This window comes from Hyperolius riggenbachi, chromosome 3, assembly GCF_040937935.1.
Source record: "Hyperolius riggenbachi isolate aHypRig1 chromosome 3, aHypRig1.pri, whole genome shotgun sequence".
Classification (NCBI taxonomy): Eukaryota; Metazoa; Chordata; class Amphibia; order Anura; family Hyperoliidae; genus Hyperolius; species Hyperolius riggenbachi.
This window is the reverse complement of record NC_090648.1, coordinates 472,637,910-472,665,904: the sequence shown is the minus strand read 5'-3', so window position 1 is coordinate 472,665,904 and position 27,995 is coordinate 472,637,910. Positions and strand designations below refer to the sequence as shown.

Genomic DNA, 27,995 nt, shown 5'->3' with positions numbered 1-27,995 from the left:
GCTGAGCGGTGTACACAGAGTGGCAGTAAACACAATGCTATATAGTCTGGCTGAGCGAGCGGTGTACTACTGTTCCCAGCAGAATCAGAGTGGCAGTAAACAATGGTATATAGTCTGGCTGAGCGGTGTACACAGAGTGTCAGTAAACAATGGTATATAGTCTGGCTGAGCGGTGTACACACAATGCTATATAGTCTGCTATATAGTGTCAGTAAACAATGGTATATAGTCTGGCTGAGCGAGCGGTGTACTACTGTTCCCAGCAGAATCAGAGTGGCAGTAAACAATGGTATATAGTCTGGCTGAGCGGTGTACACAGAGTGTCAGTAAACAATGGTATATAGTCTGGCTGAGCGAGCGGTGTACTACTGTTCCCAGCAGAATCAGAGTGGCAGTAAACAATGGTATATAGTCTGGCTGAGCGGTGTACACAGAGTGTCAGTAAACAATGGTATATAGTCTGGCTGAGCGGTGTACACAGAGTGTCAGTAAACAATGGCATATAGTCTGGCTGAGCGGTGTACACACAATGCTATATAGTCTGCTATATAGTGTCAGTAAACAATGGTATATAGTCTGGCTGAGCGAGCGGTGTACTACTGTTCCCAGCAGAATCAGAGTGGCAGTAAACAATGGTATATAGTCTGGCTGAGCGGTGTACACAGAGTGTCAGTAAACAATGGTATATAGTGTGGCTGAGTGGTGTACACAGAGTGTCAGTAAACAATGGTATATAGTCTGGCTGAGCGGTGTACACAGAGTGTCAGTAAACAATGGTATATAGTCTGGCTGAGCGAGCGGTGTACTACTGTTCCCAGCAGAATCAGAGTGGCAGTAAACAATGGTATATAGTCTGGCTGAGCGGTGTACACAGAGTGTCAGTAAACAATGGTATATAGTGTGGCTGAGTGGTGTACACAGAGTGTCAGTAAACAATGGTATATAGTCTGGCTGAGCGGTGTACACAGAGTGGCAGTAAACACAATGCTATATACTCTGGCTGAGCGAGCGGTGTACTACTGTTCCCAGCAGACACAGAACAGTAAACAGAATGCTATATAGTGTGGCTGAGCGAGCGGTGTACCACTATTCCCAGCAGACACAGAACAGTGAACAGAATGCTATATAGTGTGGCTGAGCGAGCGGTGTACCACTATTCCCAGCAGACACAGAACAGTGAACAGAATGCTATATAGTGTGGCTGAGCGAGCGGTGTACCACTATTCCCAGCAGACACAGAGTGGCAGTAAACAGAATGCTATATAGTGTGGCTGAGCGAGGTACACAGAGTGGCAGTAAACAGAATGCTATATAGTGTGGCTGAGCAAGCGGTGTACTACTATTCCCAGCAGACACAGAGTGGCAGTAAACAGAATGCTATATAGTGTGGCTGAGCGAGGTACACAGAGTGGCAGTAAACAGAATGCTGAGCGAGCGGTGTACTACTATTCCCAGCAGCGACACACAATGACTGGGGGGGACCCTGGCTAGCGTGGCTGGAGCGCGAACTACCCTGCCTGCCTACCCAAAGCTAAACCCACAGACAAATGGCGGAGATATGACGTGGTTCGGGTATTTATTTACCCGAACCACGTGACAGTTCGGCCAATCAGAGCGCGTTCGGGTCCGAACCACGTGACCCGTTCGGCCAATCACAGCGCTAGCCGAACGTTCGGGGAACGTTCGGCCATGCGCTCTTAGTTCGGCCATATGGCCGAACGGTTTGGCCGAGCACCGTCAGGTGTTCGGCCGAACTCGAACATCACCCGAACAGGGTGATGTTCTGCAGAACCCGAACAGTGGCGAACACTGTTCGCCCAACACTAGATGACACCACGAGTGGGTCCACCAATAGTGTGATCTAGGGGGTGGCGAAGATGATGTCATATTTAACTCTTTCCTAGTCAGTATTAAAGGCTGAGGGAGCTATGGGAGCTCATTCTGTTCTTTACTTTTGCAATAGTTCGCAAGGCTGACTGGGACCTCTAAGTATGGAGAGAGAGAGAGAGAGAGAAAAAAAGAGAAAAAAAGAGAAAAAAAGAGAGAAAGAGAGAGAAAGAGAAAAAAAGAGAGAGAGAGAGAGAGAAAGAGAAAGAGAAAGAGAAAGAGAAAGAGAAAGAGAAAGAGAAAGAGAGAGAGAGAGAGAGAGAGAACCAATGCAGTGTGAAAGTGGACGGGAAGAGAAGCACGTTCTTCAAGCAGGGTCGAGGAGTCAGGCAGGGCTGCAGTTTGAGCCCAACGCTCTTTAACATATTTATTAACCAACTGGCTGTAGCCCTGGAATCCTCCCCAGCACCAGGCCTCCTCCTGCATGACCACGAGGTGAAGTTCCTGCTGTATGCAGATGATCTCCTGCTGCTCTCCCCAACAGAAAGGGGCCTACAGGACAGCCTGGCAGTACTGGAGAGTTTCTGCACCACATGGGCACTGCCCATCAACCCAAAGAAGACAAAAGTGATGGTGTTCCAGAGAAAAAATCTAAAAATGCCCACCTCCTCATTTATATTAAATGGCTGCCCACTGGAGACCACAAACAGTTACACCTACCTGGGGCTGGAAATTAACCAAACTGGGAGCTTTAAACCAGCAGTAGAGGCCCTGAAGGAAAAAGCCTGCAGAACGTTTTATGCCATCAGAAGGCAACTTTACCACCTAAAACCACCGGTGACAGTCTGGGTAAAGATATTCAACAGCATCATCACCCCAATCCTGCTCTATAGCAGTGAGGTATGGGGCCCGGTCACCTACCCTGACCAATCAAAATGGGACTCCAGCCCAACAGAAATCTTCCATCTAGAGTTCTGCAAGTATCTTCTCCAAGTCCATCGCAGCACTTCGAACTCAGCTTGCCGGGCAGAGCTAGGCAGATTCCCACTATGGCTGACTATCCAGCAGAGGGCGCTCTCATATTGGGCGCATATACAGAGCAGCAACCCCAGCACTTACCACCATAAAGCCTCACTGAGCCAGGGTGGGGAGGCCATACCACGCTCTCTGAAACAAAACGTCAAGAGCCAGCCCAGCCAAGACCACCAACACAGGCTGACAAAAGCCCAAATAAAAGGAATGATAGAAAGCTGCAAGGACCGATACATAGAGGAATGGAGAAGTGACATAAAGAACTCCCAGAAACTCACTATCTACCAATCACTACAGAGGGAGTACACAATGGCCCCATATCTGGAGAGGCTACACCACCACAAAGATAGACAGGCCTTGAGCCTGTACCGTCTGAGTGCCCACAACCTGGAGATAGAGACAGGACGACACAGACAGACATGGAAGCCCCGGGAGGAGAGACTGTGCAGGCAATGTGACCAGGGGGTCCTGGAGGATGAGGCCCACTTCCTGCTACACTGCAGCAAATATACACCGTTGAGGACCGCCCATTTCCAAAGACTCTCCGCCCACATTGCAGATTTCACCTCCACAGATGAGGAGAGGAAACTCTACATCATACTGGGGGAAGAGGAAGAAACTGTGCAAATAGCTGCCCGATATGTCACGGCCTGCCACCAACTGAGAGGAACATGATAACACATGGACTGTATAACCCCATACTCCCCTCCCCTGTGGACTGTATGCCCATACCCCCCTCCCCTATGGACTATATACCCCATCCCCCCCATACCATCCCGTACATCCTCCTATGGACTGTATACCCATGTCCTTCCCTTATTCCCACAATCCCCCCCCCCCCACATTAATGTTCTATTTTGCTTTGGCAATGCTAAATGTATTTGGTCCTGCCAATAGCTGTTAATATGGTTTAGAGTTACGCTGCGGGCTTGAGTAGTTCTGAGTTATGGCGGTGATATGCTGCAGATGATTTTCTAACACAGAGCAATTACTTAAATCACTTCCTGATGTCAGTCAGGAAGTGATTACTTTGCCCCCGGAATTAATATTATTAAAGCACTGGGGAAGGCGTTCTACAAAGTGCTTTTTCAAGCGCTTTGTGATTTCCCTATACCTTCCATTCAGGTCACATCACCCTGAAAATGGTACATGCAGCGCTTTTGTCAGTGGGAAGCAAACAGAACGCCCCAATGAAAAGTCTCATTGGAAAGCATAGTGCAAGCGCTTTTAGGGCAATTTGTTCAAATCACCTGCGCTTAAAGAGGAACTCCAGTGAAAATAATGTAAAGTGCTTCATTTTTACCATAATTATGTATAAATGATTTAGTCAGTGTTTGCTCATTGTAAAAACTTTGCTCTCCCAGATTTACATTCTGACATTTATCACATGGTGACATTTTTACTGTGGGCAGGTTATGTATCTGCTCCTAGCTGTTTTGGCTGTTACAGACAGCTGTAAACAGCCATTTCCTGTCTGTGAACATTGTTACATTGTGGCAGTTTGCCCAGAGTACCGCGGTACCAGAGTTTCTTGTGGGAGGGGTTTCATCACAAAATCAGTCATACAGCTCCCCCTGATGGTCTGTTTGTGAAATGCAATAGATTTGTCATGTAAAAGGGGGGTATCAGCTACTGATTGGGATAAAGTTCAATTCTTGGTCGGAGTTTCTCTTTAAATAGAAAACAAAACACGCCTCTAGTGTGAACGAGCCCTAAAAGTGAAGAGTGAATCATTTACTGCATTCTACTATATGTCCCTACTGTACAGTGCCTAAAAAAATAAAAAAAAAAAATAAAAAAAAGAAAGAAAGGGGAAGAAAGAAAGTCATTCGCCTCCATTTTTCCTATACACAGTGTACCAGAATGGAATGTACAGACTGCACATAGCTTATCTTAAGCCCCCCATGCAGGTAAGGAGTCGACTTCAGGGCTGTGTCTCTATATGGTTAGTCTTGGTTTGTTTAAACACAGACAAGAGCAGAACCAGAATGACTTGTTTTAGTTTACCTCATTCTATAGATTTGGTTGCCATGATGGAATCCCAGCTATTTCCCTCACTGTACCTGATTGCAGACCGGCTTGTACCGCAGCTCAAGCATATTAAGGATAAGTTCAATCTGCCGTCTGTTGAAACTGGAGACACCAATGGATTTAGTCAGACCAGCTGCCTTACAGTCTTCCATTGCCTTAAATGAGACAAAAAAAAAAAAAAAAAACAACCACAACAAAAAACAAAAACATAATTGTGTATGGAACAATGATTATTTTTAAGAAGTTAACCACTTGAGGACCGTGGTGTTAAACACCCCCTAGTGACCAGGCCATTTTTTACTAAATGGGCCACTGCAGCTTTAAAGAAAACCTATACTGAAAATTAAAAGTCAAAATAAACATACACAAGTCATACTTGCCTCCCGTGCAGTCTACTCCTCAATCTATTTTTCCTGTCCTGCGTCCTGTTTGTCCACTGTGATCAATGGAATTCTCCGTCCTCCATTTTGAAAATGGCCATTACACCATAACAGCTTCCTGGTCAGCACACTGTTAAACTGTAACATCGCCCACTTGAGCCATAGGGAAACATGGACACATCAGTTCTCCTCTCAGCTGTAACTGACAGCAACTCATATTACTGGCAGCAACTGATATATTTCAGTTCTGACAAAATGTTGTCAGAACTGGAAGGGATCACTGTAAGAAGCAAATGGTGCGCTTCTGAGAGGAACTGATGGCAAGGTAACTATGTAATGTTCATTTGAAGTTACCTCGTGTGTTTATTTTAAATAATTTTACTCAGTACAGGTTCTCTTTAAGGCCTTGCTGCAGGGCTGCACAACTGAGCATACAATTTTTATTTTCATATTCCCCCTTCCCTTCCCCCTCCAGCCAATCAGTCAATCATAGGCTAAAGCCTATGACAGCCGATCACTTTCCTGCCTGCAGAGGGACAGCTGTGTCACACAGCTGTCCCCAGTACAGGACTGCCTTAGATTGCAGCGCTGTACAGGGTTATTAGATGGCACCATCTAACAGTCTCCGAGCACCGACCGCTGCTAGGAGACTAAGGTGGAGCGGAGCTCCGCCTTCCAAGCGGAGATGCACGTGCATTGGCACGCACTATCCTGCTAGCCCCATAGAAAGCCATTCACGCCAATCAGTGTAGAGTGGCCAATCGGCGTGGAGCAGTTGGCAAGCAGTTAAGTTATTTTTAAACTAATAGATTAAAAGAAAAAAAAATTAAAAGCACAAATATATTTTATAGCACAACTGAACTTGCCCTCTGCCAAAAAGAACCTGCTCAGCACCGCTTCCTGAAATCGTGGCATCGCTCTCTAAAAACGAATTTGCTCCAACAAGCATATGCGCTACCTTAGGCCACTTCCCATTGTCCTAAGACCAAATTGCACTCCTACTAGGTATCCTAAAACACACTGCCTCTATGTATTTGTTGTAAACTACCCCTCCTCGTCCGTCCCCCCCCCCCCCCCCCCGCCATTCCCTTTAGATTGTAAGCTCACAAGGGCTCTCTCCCAGTTTGGGGGTCTTGCAAATCAGTATACATTTTATCTATCATATTACTTTTAGCACTGTCATTACCATTTCTATATCTTGTATCATTTTTGTATTTTGTCACCAATTATGTATTGTGTATATTGGTGTACACCATTGTCTGTATTATGTACCCCATGTTTGTTTCTTACTTTGTACAGCGCCACAGAATATGTTGCCGCTTTATAAAATTAATCATCATCATCACCACCACTCGCAATGCTTGCTGTTGTCCCCACTCCAAAAACAACCTCCTCTGCTTGCTATAGCTGCAACAAACATTGAGGTTTATGTCTAAGGGCTCGTTTCCACTATAGCGAATCCGCATGCAGCCACCGCATGCGGATTCGCATAGGTAATACAAGTGGATGGGATTGTTTCCACTTGTGCGTCGTGCTGGTGCGTTTTGGCGTGCGGGGGAAATCTGCACGGCAGAGCCGTCAAATTTCGCGTGCGGCAGGAATGTGGGCGAATCGCAAGCAATGCTTTTAATAGGGAAATCGCATGCGGCTTTGTCATGCGGATTTCCCCGCGATTTCGCATGTAATGCTATGGTGCTTTACACAGGCAGTGACATGGTTAAATTCGCCTGGCTCCTTGCCATGCGAAATCGCGGGGAAATCCGCATGCGATTTTGTCCGCGGTGGAATCCAGGCGATTCCGCACGGCAACAGTGGAAACGAGCCCATAGCAAAAAAGCGCTGATTTCCCGGAGCACCAAAATGAACTGCTTCGCTCCCTTTTTTCCAAAAACCAAGGCAGTTGTATGTAGCATGGGTTCCACAAGATGTTGGAGACTTTCCTTTGAGGTTCAGCTCCATTATATCACACAAAATTCCCGCAGATTGGTCGGCGAAACAATCAGGTTACAAATCTATATTTTACCCCTTTCCAAACCATCACTAGCATGGACTGCTGAAATAAAGCTGGCCACACATGATACAATAAAATGATCCGGTTTTACATCAATTCAATACAAACTATCATTTGTACAGAAAAACTTAGTTTTCTTTTTATTATATTCAAGATCGGATTTCCAGTTTTATTTCCAATTTTCTCGATTGGGAGTGGCAGAAATTTCTGATCAGTTTTTTGCAAGATTGTATGGAGAGTGGTAGATTGACAATTTTGTAATGTAGAGATGCGAGCAGTTTTCAATCATTTTTTTTTTCATAATTGGGGAAATATTTAACACACATTCAGGTCGGTTTCACACTGCAAACTGGCATCAGCACTGCCAAAAACAGGTCTTCGGGGAACTCTGCGTTAGTACACAGTGTTCCCTGCCTAGCCACCAGCCAAGCAGGAAGTGACACACGCTTGTGGTCACTTCCTGCTTTGGGGTATGCGGAAGTGCATGGATGTGTATTGTAAAAATACGCTTCCGCAAATGCGTGTTGCGACATCAACTTTTTAAAAAACCCACGTCGCCATAGACTAACATGGCTTCCGGACCGATGCAAAGCGCTGCGGATCCTGCACGTTAATGTAGTTCTGCGCAAGCGATAGATTAGGGACTTCCAGCGCAGGGTACTGCAACGTGGGAAGTATGAACTTCCCCATGGGGTTAAATTAGGCTGCAGCAGCGGTGCGGCAATTTGCGGCACTGCGCCAGTGTGAAAGGGCGCTCAAATGTTACAGTCATCAGTAAAATAGTGTGGTGTAAATCTTGAATTGAAAACAAAACACACACACACACACACACACACTTTATAAATGGTAGTATGGTGTGTGGCCACCTTAAAGCAGAACTGGAAAAAAAAAAAAAAAAAAAAAAAAAAGAGTTTGACTTCTGGGGCTTCTGCCAGCCCCTTGCAGCCTTCCTGTCCCGCGCCGGTCCTCAATGATCCTCCGTTATCCCGCCGCCAGCTGCTTTAGCATCGGTTGACTCGGCAACTTCGCCTGCGTGCCCCGGGCCATGCACATCTTTCTCTGCAGTAGCGTCTTACACTATTAGCGCAGGACACTATTGCGGGCAGGAACACAATGAAAGATATGCGTGGCTTGCAGTCTTACAAGTTGACGGTACGATAGTACCCGAATTAGCTGGCAGCGGGTGTACGGAGGATCGTGGAGGACCGGCGCGGGACAGGAAGGCTGCAAGGGGCTGGCAGAAGCCCCAGGTACTGTAAGTCAAACACTGTTTTTTTCATCATTATGTCCAAACACTGACTAGATTTCGGAATCATTCTGAGTAAATCTAAAGACAGTTGAGTGAGAATCCCAGGTGATCAGCAGTTACAGAAATGCTCAAAACCAGCTCATCTGCTACCAACAATCATGTTACATTTAAATCACTTTTTTTTTATTTTTTTTATTACCTACTGCACATTCCTATGCATTGTTTGGCATGGCTGGCTCGATAGATAACTGCAGCAAGCAGATTCTCCCAATAAAGTGCAGATCGGTTACTTATACTAAAGTGAGTTTCCAATACGAGCTCTGTACCTTCCAGGTGTCCCGAATGTCTGTGTTGTGATAAATGATTTTTCCATTCTCATCTTTTGGATAAGGGTCATCGCCAGGCTGTTGGTGGTGCAAACATAACATGCTCAGCCACACAATAAAAAAATGTCATTTTTATACACCTCACTCCATCACTTAAAGAGGAGCTGTCAGCCATACTATCTCAGGAAAAAAAAACCAAATATATAAGAAGATAAATACTTGCTCTACTTACATAACAGATGTATTGTACTGTCCACGTTATGATTCCTGTGAATTTTATAAAGGAAAAATAGAGAATCCTATTCTAGACAGTTTCCATATTTACTGTGGCTATTTTGAAGCCAGTCGTGATGTAATATCCGCCCTTAGGGCCCGTTTCCACTACGGCGATTTCGCCGCCGATTCTGCAGAGTTTCCCCGCACATGATTCGCACGGGGAAACTCTGCCATAGGGGATGACGGCGCCGCTGCGGAATCGCTCGCGGGAGCGATTCGCCCGGAATACCCCGCAGTTTTCGCTGCCGAGGCTGCGAATCCCATAGCCGTGCATGGCACGGCTCATGGGATTCGCCTGCGATCCCGCCCACTCGCTCAGTGCGGCGTGCGTCTGCGAGACGCACGCCGCACAAGTGGAAACGAGCCCTTAGTCTCCTCTGCCTGATTTGCCAGCCCTTCACTATAGAAAGTGCATTGTTTCGCGTCCAGTGAAAAATGGCGCTGATTAAATAATGGCGCCCCCTTCTGCCCGATATTAGTTTAAAACGATCTTTATCATTTTAAAGGTTAAAATAGTACAGACCTTTTGAACGAAATTTATAGTTTTAAAAAAAAAACAACCTTTTTTTTTCTTTTGTCCTGCCTGAACGATATTTATCGTTTTAAAGTGAACCTAAAGCCTGTTAAAAATAAATAAATATTAGATTAACTCACCTGGGGCTTCCCTCAGCCCCCTGCAGCCGATCGGTGCCCTCGCAGCTCCGGTCCGATGCTTCTGGACCCGCCGGCGAACACTTCCGGTTTGGCCGTCACCGGCTGACAGGCATGGGAACGCGAGTGATTGTTCGCGTTCCCATGCCTGTATATCGCCCCCTATGCTGCTATTGTGACCTGGCCGCAAAAGACAAGTCCAATCCATGGACAAGGGGCTCTTCCCCACCTCCGGTGCCCCAAGAGGAGGTGGGGGCGACGACTCCCTGGTGTGGGGGGGGGGGGGGGGGTTTCATGGTGGCATCTGGGAGTCCCCTTTAAGATGGGGAACCCAGATGCCTGCTCCCCTCCCAGGAGAAATGAATATAGGGGTGCAATGTATCCCTTACCCATTTCCATAAAGGGTTAAATGAAATAAAAAAACGCAACAACGAGAAAAGTCCTTTAATGTTCTAAATTAACCAGAAATACTTACCTTCTTAAAGGGGACTCCTAGATGCCACCATGAACCCCCCCCCCCCCGGGAGTCGTTGTCCCCACCTCCTCCTGGGGCACTGGAGGTGGGGAAGAGCCCCTCGTCCATGGATTGGACAAGGGCTCGGGGGGGGGGGGGGGGGGGGCTTGGCAAATTTGGTGTTGCTAGGGGACTTTGCTATTAACTGCTAAAGTCGGCGGGAATGGTTTCCGCAATAATGTCATTAGCGATTTAAATAGTTAAATTTTCCTCTTTGAACATTTAAAATCGATTTTCTCAAAAACTAGAAGGTCTTTTTGAACAATTTTTTTTCTTAGTGTTCCCACTGTTCTTCTTAACATTCCCTACACATTTGGTGTTTCTGGCATTTAAAGGGGCTTTGCTATTAACCGCTAAAGTCGGCGGGCGTTTAATTTTACCACGGTCAGAAGAAGAATATTCAAAATCGATTTTCTCAAACTATAAGGTCTTTTTCCTCTTGTTCACAATTTTCTTCTTAACATTCCCTGCAAATTTGGTGGTTTTAGCTTTTAAGGGGGCTGTGCTATTAAAAGTTAAAGTCGGCGGGCAGACATTTTCCAAAGGGTAGCAAAGCAGGGCTTAAAACGATAAATATCGTTCAGGCAGGACCAAAAAAAAGTTTTAAAACGATAAATTTCGTTCAAAAGGTCGGCGCCATTTTTTAACCTTTTAAGACGATAAATATCGTTTGATAATGTAATAATCCGAACATTTGTATAGCGCCTTTCTCCTGTCGGACTCAAAGCGCTCAAGAGCTGCAACCGCTGGGACGCGCTCAGGAGGCCACCCTGCAGTGTTAGGGAGTCTTGCCTTGAACTCCGTACTGAATAGGTACTTGACCTAGCCAGGATTTGAACCCTGGACTCCCATGTCAAAGGCAGAGCCCTTAACCAGTACACTATCCAGCCACTACTAAGTGAATGGGGCGCCATTTTTATCTAACAGTGCTAGGGAGCCATTTTTCACTGACCCGCATTGTTTCAGCCTGAGAAATGTTGGCCAATCAGAGAGGAACAGAGGTGTGGAAGGGAAAACAGGAGGGAAAGAGTCTTCAGCCAATCAGGCTGCATTCGTTAGGTCTGAGGGGAAGTAGAGAAGCAAGAAGAAGAAAAAAAAAAAAAAAAAAAACACACACACACACAACCCAGCATGCCCTGCAACTTCTCTTTTATGCACCAAATTTTCTGTGTACCAAATTAGGGTCATGTAAACTGGGGAATGATCATCTATCAACAAGTAACAGTGATTTTAACTTTTGGATTGCCCGATTAGCATCCTTATTACTGGTTTACCAGATAAAAATAATGAATTGATTTTTTTATTTTATGCCCGACACTTACTCTTTAAAGGGGATTTGAAAGGAGGAAAAACAAAACAAGATACTTGCCTCTGGATCCTATTGAGACTTCTGCCATCCTCCTTGGCCAGCCCGATAAAGAAGTCCATAACAATAACTTGGTGGAGCGCCTCGCGCAGGAGCACTAGTGGTTTACCACTCGGGCTCCGGCGGAAATAGCCAAGCCCAATCAAGTCCGCTCTACTGTGCAGCACAGCAGATGCGATTGGGCTTGGCTATTTCCTTTGTAGCTCGAGCGGTACACCGCTTCTTCCAGCACCTAGAAGTCATTTGGGTGCCTTGGTGCAACTCTGGTCTTCTCCGTGGCCCCGCTGGCAGCCTGTAAGCATCGCCAACCCCGATGGGTCCGGCTCCTCCTGCCCATGCATAGGTGCGCAGGAGCGCGCATGCCACCAGGAGCATACTGCTGCAGCACAGGCTACTGCGCAGCTGCAGTACACTCCTGGTAATGTGAGCATGTGGGTGGTCTCACGCCGTGGGGGTTGGCGATCCTTTCAGGCTGCCAGCAGAGGGACCCAAATGAATTTTAGTGGCTGGAAGAAGCCCCATGTAAGTAAAACTACATTACTTGTCTGACCTAGTGAGCGCTTTAAACAATACCAGTTACCTGGCTGTCTTGCTGAACCTCTGCCTGTAATAGTTTTAACCATAGGCCCTGAACAAGCATATGCAGATTAGGTGTTTGACATTGTCAGATCTGACAAGATTAGCTGCATGCTTGTTTCTGGTGTTATTCAGACACTACTGCAACCAAATAGATCAGCAGGGCTGCCAGGTAACTGTTTTGTTTAAAAGGAAATAGCTATAGCAGGCTCCGTGGTACCATACATTTGGTTGGTCCTTACTTCAGTTGTCCTTTAAAAAAAAAAAAAAAAAAAAAAATTCTGCATATAGCGTAAAGTGACACGGAAGCGGAAAAAAAAAAACCTCATGATATAATGAATTGTATGTGTAGTATGGATAATAAATAGAACATTAGTAGCAAATAAAATATATAGTGTCATTTTTATTTTCAGGTGTATAGCTTTTTTATAACATTGCATCAATCTCGAATAATTGCAGTTTCCACACTACACTCAGCATTTTAAATTATTTCACAGAGCAGGCTATCTACTGAACTTTTCTCTGCAGAAAAAACAAACAAAAAGAAACAATGAGAGACAGTTAAGGTTAAGAGCTTCCAAAGACAGTGCTGTCCATGACTTTACAAGGTCGCAGAGCTCAGTGAAGCACTTTTGCATAGATAACAATTGCAGTTTCTTCCTGTACTGGAAACAATATGAGACTCACATCTTTGATAATAATGTTTTATTTCTTAGCAGTACTACACACAGGGCTGGGTTTACCATAAGGCACTGTAGGCATGTGCCCAGGGCCGGGCCGAGGCATAGGCTGGAGAGGCTCCAGCCTCAGGGCGCAGTGTAGGAGGGGGCGCACAATTCATTCAGCTGTCATTCCTAATTGTGTATTAAACAGAAAGAAATAAGAAAAGGGGATACATAGCAGTGACAGCAAGCCAGATAACTAGATATTAAGGTGTTGGGGAGGTTGTGGGCCCTGTGACCCTCTTAGTCTAATAGCAATCAGTGTGTGACAGCTGAGGGGGGAGGGATGGAGGGGCGCACTTTGGTGTCTCAGCCTTGGGTGCTGAAGGACCTTGTCCCTGCTCTGCATGTGCCTACAGGTGCCTGATGATGGAAAGGCGGCTCAGTCCCCTCCCCTAGCACCTCCCTCCATTCTTCCCTATGCAGAGTCCTGATGAGAGTGTAAAAGAGAGGTTACTCACCCTGCTCTCAGCATTCTATTGACTTGATCTCCTCTCAGTCAGGGGTACCTCTAGCTACCTAATACTAAGGGTACCTCTAGCTACCTAATACTAAGGGGCACCTGTAGCTACCTATGACGGGCAAGGGAAGTAAGGAGAATTGGAAGCGGGGCCAGCCAGCACACTTGTGGTGCGGTTCCGAGGGGGTTTTGTAGGTTCATGGAGGGTGAAATCTAAGGTGCCAGGACATCTGTGCCTATGGGCTCCTATGATGTAAATCCAGTCCTGAGTACACATACAACTCATCATAAGTTTATTTTCACTTCAGATTCCCTTTAAGGCATCCCTTTAGTCAGACTAAAAAAAAAAAAAAAAAAATATGAAAATGCAGTTACTAAACTCAGTAGAGGGAAGCCTTTGGATGATCCAGATTCTTTTCACACCCCTCCTGTGCTGTACTGGGACCTTCTGAACAATCTTTGACATTAATGTCAGCTTGCATCAGTTTTCCCTTCCATGTACGACAGCAGGAGTACAGAGGGGTTTTTTTTTCCCTTCCATGTACGACAGCAGGAGTACAGAGGGTTTTTTTTTCCCTTCCATGTACGACAGCAGGAGTACAGAGGGTTTTTTTTTCCCTTCCATGTACGACAGCAGGAGTACAGAGGGTTTTTGTTCCCTTCCATGTACGACAGCAGGAGTACAGAGGGTTTTTGTTCCCTTCCATGTACGACAGCAGGAGTACAGAGGGGTTTTTTTTTCCCTTCCATGTACGACAGCAGGAGTACAGAGGGTTTTTTTTTCCCTTCCATGTACGACAGCAGGAGTACAGAGGGTTTTTTTTCCCCTTCCATGTACGACAGCAGGAGTACAGAGGGTTTTTTTTTTCCCTTCCATGTACGACAGCAGGAGTTCAGAGGGGTTTTTTTTCCCTTCCATGTACGACAGCAGGAGTACAGAGGGGTTTTTTTTCCCTTCCATGTACGACAGCAGGAGTACAGAGGGTTTTTTTTTTCCCTTCCATGTACGACAGCAGGAGTTCAGAGGTTTTTTTTTTCCCTTCCATGTACGACAGCAGGAGTTCAGAGGGTTTTTTTTCCCTTCCATGTACGACAGCAGGAGTACAGAGGGGTTTTTTTTCCCTTCCATGTACGACAGCAGGAGTACAGAGGGTTTTTTTTACACACACACACACACACACACACACACACACACACACACACACACACACACACACACACACACACACACACACACACACACACACACACACACACACACACACACACACACACACACACACACACACACACACACGTCAGTAGACTCGGGTGAAAGCACTATGTTACACAAATAGAAGCCAGGTAGCAGACATTGCCAACCACTGTCCTGAATTACAGAAGAAAATAACATATTATCCAAGTAGTTACCTTGAGCTCCATGGGATTGTGAATAAGGAATAAATCCAGGTAATCTAACTGGAGAGCTTTAAGGGATCGCTCTAGTGCCGGCCGGACCCTCTCTGGAGTTTGGTCTGTCAGCCAAAGCTAACAAAAAAGGAAAAACAATACTGTGAATTAAATCAACAGAAATATAAGCAGTGAGGTACGTTAAAAAAAAAAAAAAAAAAAAAAAAAAACACAACCCAATAAAAGTGGTTATAAAAAAAAACAAAAACACATATTATATACTCATAGCTCTCAACTGTCCCTCTTTCGGAGGGACAGTCCCTCTTTGGGAGCCCTGTCCCTCTTTCCTCCATATTTGTCCCTCTTTCAGGACTTTGTCCCTCTTTCTATAAAAATATATATAATTTCTCTACTAAAAAATGTGTTTGATTGACTCTAAACTTTATTCCCATCCTTTAAATTGATAGATTACTCATTTTAAAATGTTACTATGAAGGAAAATGAACCAGGATAGAAAGGACCAGTGTGGTTTGAATTATAAAACATTTTTCTTATGAAATCTTTATGGTATGCGTGACTAGGGGGCATGGTGGGGGCGTGATCAGGGATGTGGCTTAAGTGTCCCTTTTTCTCATCTCAAAAAGTTGGGAGGTATGTATACTGTATACACATGCATACATACACCCGAGGATGAGGTGAGGCAATTTGGTTAGTGATTGGGGCTATAGCCTATTTGTGTTTGTCACAGTTAAAATGATGAAATACCTCTTGAAGGCTTTGTGTAGCATTTGCTAGTAATTAGCCCCGCAGTTATAACTCAGTCATAACAGAACAGAACTTCTCTATTGAAAACTAAACAAATGCTCTGTGGAAACATGGCAATGATTGATGTTATCTTTGGTAACACTTGATACTTCTAAACCTCAAATTTCTTATATGTTTGTATATGTTGTCTTGTGATTGGTAGACCTCAATAAGCCAAGTTTTTAAAAGCATACTCAAATTAAAAAACAAAAACAACGGTAAGAAACTTAACTCAGTACAACAAAGTCCCGTTATCCGGAACTCAGAGACCCTGAAGTCTCAATTTACTAGCATGCCTGAGGGCTCTTTCACATTAGAGCTTGCGTTGAAGAACGCTCAAAGCATATGTTTTGTTGTATGCGTTTTGATATGCGTTGCACTGCAGTGAGTGTGCGTTTTTAATGCGTTTTCAATGCTTTACAGCACATAGGAAAAAACGCAGGTAATTTTTTTTTTCTTTTAGTATTCAACTTTCTACATTGTTCCTCTGTTGCATTCTGGGACTGATTGCCTGCGTTAATGGATTAAAAACGTGCATAGTGTGCGTTTTACATTGACTAACATTGTAACGCATAAAGCTAGCGTCGGCCGAAAAACTGCGCCTGGGTGCAGTGTAACGCAACGCACAAAAAGGCTGCGTTATATGTGAAAGCTAAAATGAAAGTCTATGGACTTTCATTTTACCTTGGGTAATGCAAACTTTACCCGTTGCGTTGAAACGCAGAAAATCTGCCCGAATGTGAAAGAGCCCTAATGGGGGTGGCATTTTTGTGGTTTTTAAGTGCAGAAATAAACTTGGCTAACTGACCCCTCCCACAACAAAATCACCAATATCAACTTCACTCTGAAATCCAGCACTCAACTAAACTTGACGCTTGCTAAATGCTGGCGCCGACAATGGCCGCAATTTAGAATCCTCCAACGCCGAATTGCCGCTACTGCCCCCAGATTACTGGTGCCCAAATCATTTTGTCAACCCCGGCTATAGACAGGCGCGGGCAACAGCCACAATTTTGAGGTTACTGGCAACTTTGGAGCACAAATTTCATGGTACCTGCCGGCACCACTGAGGGGTTTTACCCCCTGAGCACCAGAGCAATTTTCACCTTTCAGCGCTCCTTCCATTCATCTATAACTTTATTATTACTTATCGCAATAAAATGAACTATATCTTTTTTTTTTCGCCACCAATTAGGCTTTTGGTTTAGGTGGGACATTATGCCAAGAATTATTTTATTCTAAATGTGTTTTAATGGGAAAATAGGGAAAAAATGTGGGGAAAAAATATTTTTCAGATTTCGGCCATTATAGTTTTTAAATAATGCATGCTACTGTAATTAAAACCCATGAAATGTATTTGCCCATGTTTCCCGGTTATAAAACCGTTTAAATTATGTCCCTATCACAATGTTTGGCGCCAATATTTTATTTGGAAATAAAGGTGCATTTTTTTCAGTTTTGCATCCATCCCTAATTACAAACCCGTAGTTTAGAAAGTAACAGTGTTATACCCTCTTGACATAAATATTTAAAAAAAGTTCAGTCCCTAAGGTAACTATTTGTGTTTGTTTGTTTTTATTTACAAAAAAAAAAATTTGGGGGAGTGTGGAAGGTAATGAGTTAATTTATTGTGTAAAAACTAATGTATTTGTATATGTAAAATGCCTTAGGGTGTAGTTTTACTATTTGGCCACAAGATGGCCACAGTGAGTTTGTGTTCATGCGACCTGTAAGCGTCCGGAAGGACGCTTACAGGAAGCAGTAGGAGGCTGGGAAAATCACAATGATCGCGCTGTTTCTCATAGAAGCAGCAGATCATTGCGGGGGCTTAAATCAACGAACGGGAATCGATTTTCCCATTCATTGATCTCCGGGCAAGCGGGCTGCGGCGTGCACGAGCGGCGGGAGCACGGACAGAGGCAGTAGCGCGGGAGGTACAGATTTCTCCGTCCCTTGGTTTTATAAGGGTGGAAAAAGGGACGGGAAAAATCCGTACCGCGGGGGGTAAAGTGGTTAAGTACTGCTGTTAAGGATTATAGATTTGCAGACAATGACAGAAGATCGTTTAAATCACAATATTTTTTTTTTGTTTTTTTTTTTTGTTTCAGATGTGAGGTTACCTTCCCGGTGTAAAAAATGTCTTCTCTTGTTACCAAACCGTCTGTAATCCTGTCTCTGATGGCACGACCCACCTCCACCTCGTTACCATATATGTATGCACAGTCAATGTGCCGGTAGCCCAGCTCCAGGGCCAATTTTACACCATCTTCTGAAAGGCTCTTTGGGACCTGCAATAAAAGGGGGGGGGGGAATTAAAAAGGAATACTATTTTTTCTTAAAGTGGATCTGAAATGAAAAACTATAAACTATAACAAGTAACATACATAAATATATATATATATATATCTGATCTAAAAGTTTACATAGTTTACACAGCAAATCTAGCTGCAAACAGCTTCAACAGTTTATGATTATTTATTCCTGTGATACAATGAGGGCAGCCATGTTCAGTTTGTCACATTACACACAGGCAAGCTGATAGCATCTCCAGCCCTCAGCCTGTGACAAATTCACTCCCTTCTCCTCCTCCCCTCTGCCTCTGAAATCTCTGGCTAGTAACCTCCTCCTCCTGCCCAGACTGAGTTAGCCCTTGCTACATGGGAATGAGTGCCTTGGCACTCTAGAGAAGCTGTGGGCGAGGCTTGTTTAGTTTATAGGGAATGAGAGTAATAAAACAAAAAAAGTATTTGGCTTGAGGAATGCCCTATAAACAATATAATTACGCAAAGAGTAAAAGTTTCTCGGATCCACTTTAAGAACGTTATTTAATGTGTATGGAGCGTAGGTGTCCAAGTGCCTAAACACATTGATCAGTTAGTCTGTTTAGTGCTGCAAACTGTCTGCCAAAGAGGAGGAATAATAGCTGAGGAGTGTGTTCAGCTCAGTGGAGCGGGGAAAAAAAACAAAACGTATGTTTCGGCCGCAGGTGAATTGGGCGCCGGGCGAGCCGAATGTAACCTTATTGATTTTTGAACATTTATGGAAGTCAATAATGCTGAATCAACCACACATTTTGAATTATTTATCTTGGTCTCCAAAGACTTTGTGTTTAAACAAACAAAAACCCCTATTTAACACTCGGATACCCCCCAATCACATATTCGAGCGATCACGAACTCTGCCCATTTATGAATTGACTCGTGATCATGAGTAGAAATAGATATCCGACTCGAGTGCGGTTTTGAGTTGAATAACCGCATGTAATCACGAATCATAATTTTTCCTCTGCAATTTTTTCTCAAAAAAAAGCAAGGTCTTTTTGAAATGTATTTATTTTTATTTTGACATGTACACACTATTCTCCTTAACACATGTAGCATTTTTGGTAGTGATAGTATGTATGGGGGCTTTGTAATCACTAAAGTCAGCACAAAAATTACATAAACATTATGCAAAATTAGGAAGGATTACAATTTTTCCCCAATGTTGCATCCTAATTGCGAATTTCAATGTGAATTCACATTTATGCTCATCACTAGTCCATAGCTTCTATACAGGAGGATATCCCAGTTATATCGACCTGATGTAGGGCAGAAAATTATGTTTCCAGCATGCTGTCTGGCAGGGGCTTTAAAGAGACTCTGTAACAACAAAAACCTCCCCTGGGGGGTACTCACCTCGGGTGGGGGAAGCCTCCGGATCCTAATGAGGCTTCCCACGCCGTCCTCTGTCCCACAGGGGTCTCGCCGCAGCCCTCCGAACAGCCGGCGACTGTGCCGACTGTCAGTTCAATATTTACCTTTGCTGGCTCCAGCGGGGGCGCTGTGGCGTCTTTCGGCACGCAAATAGACGGAAATACCCGATCTCCGTCGGGTCCGCTCTACTGCGTAGGTGCCGGAAACTTGCGCCTGCGCAGTAGAGCAGACCCGACGGCGATCGGGTATTTCCGCCTACTTCGGCGCCGAGAGGCATCAGAGCGCCTGCGCAGGAGCCAGGAAGGTAAATATTGCGTCACCGCTGCACGGAGGGCTACAGCGAGACCCCCGAGGGACGCAGGACGGCGTGGGAAGCCTCATTAGGATCCTGAGGCTTCCCCCACCCGAGGTGAGTACCCCCCCAGGGGCCGTTTTGTCATTACAGTTCCTCTTTAAAGTGGACTTGAAATCAAAACTTCCTCTCTGCTCTAAAAAGATACACAACAGCATAATAACCTGTAAAGAAAAACATTTGTTGTTGTTACAGCTAATCTAAATTAAATATCCAGTGTTTCTACTTTCATGGAAGCAGACATATTTCAAAATGAGCTTATCTGCCAGACTGCCATGGCAGTCAGGTGACAGAGTGACGAAATCAAATTACAAACTTGAGAATTTGACACAGATGAGGGGGAATTAGACAGGCTAAACTCTCAGAATACATACTGCGTGCATTTCTCTCTGTTTCCTTCTGTGCTGTGCAAGAGTTCAGGTCCACTTTAAAAGGACAACTGTAACAAGGAGGATATGGAGGCTGCCATATTTATTTCCATTTAAGCAATACCAGTTGCCTGGCTATCCTGCTGGTCCTCTGCCTCTAATACTTTTAGCCACAGCCCCTGAACAAGCATGCAGCAGATCTGATGTTTCTGATATTATTGTCAGATCTGACAAGATTAGCTGCATGCTTGTTTTCTGGTGTTATTCAAACACTACTGCAGCCAATAGATCTGCAGGGCTGCCAGGCAACTGGCATTGTTTAAAAGGAAATATGGCAGCCTCCATATTTTTCTCACTTCAGATGGGAGGACAATTTGATAGTGCAACATTACAAATCACTAAATGGCTTGAAAGCGGTTTTATAGGCTCTATTTCACATGAAAGTGGAATTTTCCCCTTAGCCATCCTGTCGAAAGTGGAAAGTCTAGTAATGTTGTGATTGAAACAACATCAACAACATAATCGCCATGAAGATGCTGAGCACCTTTCATAGATGATATCTCATTATTAAACATTAATTTCATAAAAAGGTCACTTAAGACATCAAAATGTCATTTACATAACAGACGATGTGAGGGGCATGCTGGGACTGATTGCAACAGAGCTGCCGTTAGGGCATTACAAGCAGAAGCCCTGTAAGGCTGGTTTCACAGTTAGACGTTACAGGCGCACGTTAGAGCAGCCTGTAACGCAGCCCACCGCACAGCAATGAAAAATCAATGGGCTGTTCACAGTGCCCACGTTGCGTTACATTGTAACGCTGCGCCATAATATAACGTACTGCATGCAGTACTTTGTAAGCGGCAGAGCCGCGTTAGGGCCTGTACATACTGAAAAACGCAAGCGCATGCGGTTTTAAAGTGCCTGTAGTTTTAAAAACGCATGCGCTTTTGCCTGCGTTTTTTGTGCGTTTGCGTTTTTCTTGTAACTGCTGATTGGCTAAAGAATCCTTTGTTTTTTTTCTAGTTTACATTTCAACAGGAATCAGGAGATTGCAGAGTCTTCTGGGATACTGACGTCTGAAAAACGCAGGCAAAAACGCAAGCGCATGCATTAAAAAAGCGCAGCAGGCACTGCAATTGCGTTTTTCTAAAACGCATCGCACCAGTGTGTACAAGTCATGACGATTTTCATTCTTTATCAAAAGACCTTGCGATTTTAAAAACGCATGCGTTTTTAAAAACGCAACGCAAGCGCAGCAGTGTGTACAGGCCCTAGACTGTTTGCACATGCTCAGTAACGTTGGGGAGGAGCGGACAGCGGCCAGGCACATGGCTAATTAATATTCACTGCACTCAGTGACGTGCAGTGTTTACTTCCTGGAGCGGCCGATCTGTGCGGCAATTGGCCGGCGGGACCACGTGATGCCGCATGCGACCAAGAGTGCGCATCACGGACGCCAGAGTGAGCTGCACAACGCGGCTCACTCTGACGTCCAAAGCAGGGAGCACCAGGCGTTGCGTTAGGGGCCCGTTATGTGACCATAACGTCCCTGTCACAGGAGCCCTCGTGGCTGACCGCACTTAGCCTTCTAAACGGTGCCAGCGCACAGATCGTGCAAACTCTGGTCGCAGTCAATGCGCAGGAACCGTTAAGAATTAGCCGCAGACAACTCAGAAGGGAGCCTGTGAGACACGGGTGATTACCACTTCACCCACTGGTTCAGAGTAAACTGCCACCACCGCGGTTACTATGGGACCGTGGAACCCACTAACTGACTGACTAATCCTGCGAATAAAACGGTTAAACACACGATATTCTGTCTAGCCAACAACAAACAAACAGTAGCGTATCTTCAGAGACCCGGGATCAGTTCTGTGTGTGCTGATAAGCAGGGTAGCAGACAGTGAATGACTTGGAGAAAGTCGTTTATTCACGCAATATAAATAATTAATATATACAGACAATTATTAAAATCAACAATTATGGAAACAGTAATAGCCAGTATAAAAAATAAAAGAAGGGAGAAAAATACTTAGTTCCTGGAAAGATGTCCTTTTTGTGGGAAAACTTGTAAAGTCCTTGGTTTCAATCAAGTCCAGAGTTCAGACCAGGTGGATGCCAGCATATCCTCAAGCTGGCATAGATGAATTCAAGATGTTTCAGAATGGAGGACCCCGAGTTTTGGGTCCTCTGCCATTCTTATGCCCCTGAGTCAGTAGGAGGGAGTGAGGGCGGGGAGCCACACACCCCCTTAGAGGATGAGATGAGCCCTCCCCTTATCCTGGGGGCTAGAAATCATATCTACCCATATATGGGCTCCATCTCACAGAACCGTACAGGTCAGGGCAGATTTATTAACATTTTCAGGTCTGTCTCGATTTACCCAGCGCCCTGATACCAGACATGAGGGGTGGGACCCCTGTGGTATCATCAGGGCACTTTAGAACTGCCTACCTGGCAGTCCTTACCTCAGAAGGTTCTGAAACTTCCTCAGAACCAGCACCGGGGCTCATGCTACCCTTCCCCCACGTTTGGCAACGCTGCTACCTCAGGAACCCCAGAAATATGACAGATCTGGGAAGTTATGAATTAGGCTATGAGACTGAGGTTATTCCCAGGCAAAGGCTTCTTTGAAGTTTGGGCAGCCAGCTAGGTGTCATCTCCCCTGCAGTGAGGGCGCCAGTGGGTCTGGCTTTCCCCCCAGCTAGATTGCTTCTGCCAGGATGCTTGTCACCTTGTACCTGATGGATGGGCCATCAGCACAGCTTGAAGCCAGGGCTCTCCAGGGCAGATTAGGCTCATTAGCATATCAAAAGAGCCATCCAGCCTGCTGGTGCTCTCTCTCTTGAGTGAGAAGAGACTGCAGCTGCCCCTACACACTCAACCCAGATTGTATCGATTTGAAGCGCAATCGATGCAGAGCGATCGAGTGCGATCGCTTTCCTTCACGGGCGGTTACAGGACGCAACCGTCCGTGACAGCCCCCCCTGGGGAGAAGGCAGATAGACATGCATCAGCAAGATGTGTGTCGTTGCCGCTAACCTGCGATGTCTGATCTAGTTCCCCGTTGCAACGGGATAGCCCATCGGCGTTCTGGTGTCGGCTGCCTGCTTTGTGTTGGATCGTAAAGTCGTACTGTTGCAATGACAGGCTCCACCGTAGGAGCTTGCCATTGGTCCCAGCAGTACGGTTTAGCCAACTGAGGGGGTTATGGTCGGTAATGATCGTGAAAGAGCGACCGTACAGATACGATTGTAGTTTCTGTAGGGCCCACACGATCGCTAGGCACTCCTTTTCAGTGGTGGAGTAGGCTACCTCTCGGGGCAGGAGCTTCCGGCTCAGGTAGAGGATAGGGTGTTCATCGCCCTGTCCATCCACCTGGCTGAGGACTGCGCCGAGACCGTAGTCAGAGGCATCGGTTTGCACAACAAACCGACGACTGAAATCCGGGGCTTGCAGCACAGGGGCACTCGCGAGTGCCTGCTTCAACGCTTGGAAGGCGTTCTCGCAAGCGGGGGTCCAGCTAACAACCTTGGGGTGTTTCTTGCTAGTGGCATCGGTCAGGGGCTTCGCCAGGGTACTATAGGCTGGAACAAATTTCCTATAGTAGCCGGCGGTCCCCAGGAACGCCTGGACCTGCTTTTTCGTGATAGGCCGAGGCCATGCCAGGATGGCGTCCACCTTTCCCGTGTCAGGTTTCAGGGTGTTACCCCCCACCCGGTGACCTAAGTACTGCACCTCGGTCATACCAATCTGACACTTACTCGGCTTAACTGTCAGATTGGCTGCGGCCAGCCTCTCTAGTACCTGGGACAGGTGTTTGAGGTGTTCCTCCCAGGTGGGGCTGAACACCGCAATGTCATCCAAGTACGCTACAGCGAACCCTTGCAGTCCCTCCAGCAGGTCGTTTACGGCCCGCTGAAACGTGGCAGGAGCGTTCTTCATCCCAAAGGGCATCATCGTGAACTCGAAGAGGCCAAAAGGGGTGATGAAGGCCGACTTCTGCCTCGCGTCAGGTGCAAGTGGTATCTGCCAGTACCCCCGGCTCAGATCCATGATTGATAGGTACCTGGCGGATGCCAGCGTATCCAACAACTCATCGATGCGAGGCATGGGGTAGGCATCTGTAGTGGTGATGGCGTTCAACTTCTTGTAGTCCACGCAGAACCGAGTTGTCTGGTCCTTCTTGGGGACTAGGACAACAGGGGCTGCCCAGGCGCTACAGGACTTTTGAACCACCCCTAGCTCCAGCATCTCCCTCACCTCTTTCTGCATGTCCGCTTGCACCTCTGGGGAGACGCGGTAAGCGGATTGCCGGATGGGGGGATGGGTGCCCGTATCTACCCTATGCACTGCCCGACTGGTCCGCCCCGGGACACCGGAGAAGGTGTGCTGGTACGGACCCAGCACCTCCTGCAACTGCTCTTGCTGGGACGAGGAGAGTTGTGGGTTGACACTTAGGTCGCTGTCCACATCTCGTATGTCAGCCAGCAGGTCTAACAGGGGGTCTGCCTCTCCCTGCTCTAACCGGCTGCACACTGGCAGCACATACTTGGTCCTGTCATGGTGGGCCTTCAGCATGTTGACATGAAAGCTTTTCTGTTTCCTGCCTCCCATGTTCACCAGATATGTCAGAGGGTTTAACCGTTGCACTATAGTGTAGGGTCCCTCCCAGGCTGCTTGCAGCTTGTTCTGCCTCACTGGAAGAAGGGCATACACTTTGTCACCTACTTCAAATGACCGCTCTCCAGCAGTGCGGTCATACCAGAGTTTTTGTTTGGCCTGAGCCTGGGCCATGTTTTCCGTTACCATTTGTGTGAGGGACTCCATCTTGTCCCTGAACCTGAGAACGTAATCAACTACAGAGACATCTGTGGGGTCCCCCTTGCCCTCCCACGTCTCCCGCATCAATTGTAGGGGTCCTCGGACATTCCTACCATACAGGAGCTCGAACGGGGAGAACCCGGTAGATTCCTGCGGCACCTCCCTGTATGCAAACAACAGATGAGGCAGGTATCATTCCCAGTCCCCACCTTGCGACTCAACAAACGTGGTCAGCATTTGCTTCAGCGACCCGTTGAACCTCTCACACAGTCCATTGGTCTGCGGGCGGTAGGGACTGGAGACAAGGTGCGTCATCTGTATCTTTTTGCACAGGGCCTCCATGAGTCCGGACATAAACTGGGTTCCCTGGTCAGAGAGCATCTCCGCAGGGAACCCGACTCGGGAGAAAATGTTAAGTAGCGCGTCGGCTACCTTGTCCGCCCTCAGGGAGGAAAGTGCCATGGCCTCAGGATAGCGGGTGGCGTAATCCACCACCGTCAGGATGTACCTTTTGCCACTGCTGCTGGGAGTTGGCAACGGTCCAATTATGTCGACCGCCACTCGGTGAAAGGGCTCACCTATGATTGGCAGTGGACACAAGGGAGCTTTGCGGGGATTCCCAGCCCTTTTTACCTTTTGGCAAATGGTACATGAGCGGCAGTAGTTCGTCACATCTATCCGCATTTGAGGCCAGTAGAAATGTCCCCGGATACGATCAAGTGTCCTGTGGATCCCCAAGTGCCCGGCCAGGGGAATGTCATGTGCGGACTTCAGCACATGCCCCCGGAAGGCACTAGGTACCACAAGCAACTTGGTACCCATCCCCATTTCACCTTCGGTGGGGTGTACAGGCTCACTGTACAACTTCCCACCTTCCCAGTATACCTTGAATGTAGCCTCTTCTGTGAGGGGCTCAGAAGCCTGTTTTCTGAGGGCCTCGAGGCTAGGGTCAGTCTGGAGTGCTTGCACAAATGCAGCACTCTCACTCTCAGCCAGCTGGCCCGTGGCATATGAGGCTAGTGGCTGAAGGGTACCATTCCTGTGGTCAGAGGAGGGGGAGGAGGCCGGAACCTCCTCCACCTGTTCTGAGCCCAGGTTCTGAGCAGTATGGCTGCGTGTTACCGCTAGCACAGGTATACCTTCAGAATGGCACATATTGGCATCACCTACATCATTGTTACAAGCATTAATAACAGTAACAGGAACATTTTCATCACAGACAGTTTGTACATCAAACACAGGTTCCCGTGAACTGGGCACGTTCAACCCACCTCCCCCCTGTTCTTGCCCCTGGGTGCAAAGTACCTGGGTGTGGGCAGAGAGTCCGTCTCCGTCCTGGCATTCCACAGGGCTTGGTGCAGGTTCATAGTACGACACCAGCGTGCCCAAGTCGGTCCCCAGCAAAACAGGGACCGGCAGTTGGTCCAGGATCCCAACAACCTTCTCGTGGACCCCCACCCCCCAGTCGATGGACACCCGGGCTTGGGGAATGTGCGAAAGAGTGCCCCCCACTCCAGTGAGGGTGAGGTACTGGTCAGGAATGATGGCCTCTGCGGGGACAAGGTGTGCACGCACCAGAGTGACATCTGCTCCGGTGTCACGGAAACCAGTGACAAGCTGGTCATTCACAGTAACCAGCTGGTGATTGCTTGTGATGGGGGAGTTCCCTGCCCCCTTTGCAAACATCAGGTTGGATGCGGCTCCTGGTTGGGGTACGCTGGCGGGTGGTGTCTGCCGCGGGCGAGGTGCGGGTGGTCCAGGTGCTGGGGTGGCCTGCCTCCGCTCCGGACAGGTGAACTTCATGTGTCCCGTCTTGTGGCAGTAGTGACAGGTGACCTCTCCAGGGGCTGCAGACCTGGGTGCAGAAGCTGTGCTGGGTGGCCTCTGTGGCGGACGGCTCACAGGGGCAGGAGAGTCTGCCGAGGTATTGGGCTGACCTCCCCTCCAGCTGGATGGGACAGCCCTGCGGGTATCAGCCACCCGGGTAGTTGCAAAAGTCTCAGCAAGGTCTGCAGCGACAGTTGCTGAAGCCGGCTTGCGTTCTAGCACAAATTGTCGTACATCAGCAGGGCAAATGTTCAGAAATTGTTCCAGGACTATCAAGTCCTCCAGGACGCCATAAGACCCTTTGGTGAGGCCTAGTGTCCACTGGCGGAGTGTGGTGAGCAAGCTGCTGACCACATCTCGGTACGAATCAGAAGACTTTTTCTGCCAGGCCCTGAACTTTTTGCGATAGGCTTCTGGCGTCAGCTGGTACTTAGTAATGATAGCGTCTTTTATAGCATCATAATCATTATCCTTCTCCGCAGGCAATTCTGCGAAGGCATCAAGCGCTTTGTAGCGCAGCAACGGTGTCAGATGTCTGGCCCACTGGTCTTGGGACAGACGATACTGACGGCATGCTTTCTCAAAAGACCGCAAAAACAAGTCAATGTCAGTGTCTTTTTCAATATTAGCAAATTTAAATTTTGCACTTACGGGTGCTGCAGCTCCTTCAGCAGGGAGGCTGGGCGGTGAACTCCGGCTGGCCTGTTGCACTTTTGCCATGTTTAGCTCATGCTGTCGTTGGCGCTCCCGTTCTCGCTCAGCGGCATCCCTCTCGGCGTGGCGTTCAGCAGCAGCAGCAGCAGCTTTGCGTTCTGCAGATTGGCGCTCCCGCTCCTCTCGTGCCTCTCGCTTTTGCTCCGCCATGTACTGCAGGTACTTGTCCAGGTCAGTCTCCATCAGCTTTTGTAATGCCTGCTGCATTACCGGGTCAGCACCCATGGACAGTCCAGTACTGGCCAGTTCCGGGCGAGTACTGTCAGAAACTCTGGGATTGGGGTCCACACTGACATTCTCCGGCGTAACTGTTGATGCAGGGCCCTCAGGATGCACAACCTCTGTACGGTCAGGAGTCTCAGTCTCTGGTTCCCCTCGATTGTCAGATGGGCTGGTATCCACTTCAGCGGACACTCCCGGCTCCCGCAGTTGCTGGGTATCCCATCTGGACAAGTCGGCTATCAGGTCCCGTTTTGTCTTGCGGAGGATGCCAATGCCCCTCTCTTCGCAAAGATTTTCCAGGTCTGCTAGGCACATGTTCTGGTAGTTCCCGGACATTTCCATGCCAAATAAAATAAAACTTTGGGGAAGGGGTACT

At 47.0% G+C, this 27,995-nt stretch overlaps 1 protein-coding gene across 1 annotated transcript in view; it reads right to left on the bottom strand.

Moving 5' to 3' along the window:
- LOC137564311 (aldo-keto reductase family 1 member C3-like) overlaps positions 1–27,995 on the bottom strand; it is an 83,890-nt gene that overhangs the window by 28,495 nt on the left and 27,400 nt on the right. The window contains exons 2-5 of the mRNA XM_068278039.1: positions 17,735–17,902; positions 14,832–14,948; positions 8,857–8,934; positions 4,923–5,045 (exon numbers count right to left, since the gene is read on the bottom strand). Coding sequence (XP_068134140.1) covers positions 4,923–5,045; positions 8,857–8,934; positions 14,832–14,948; positions 17,735–17,902 — 486 coding nt within the window. The remainder of the gene's footprint in view (positions 1–4,922; positions 5,046–8,856; positions 8,935–14,831; positions 14,949–17,734; positions 17,903–27,995) is intronic.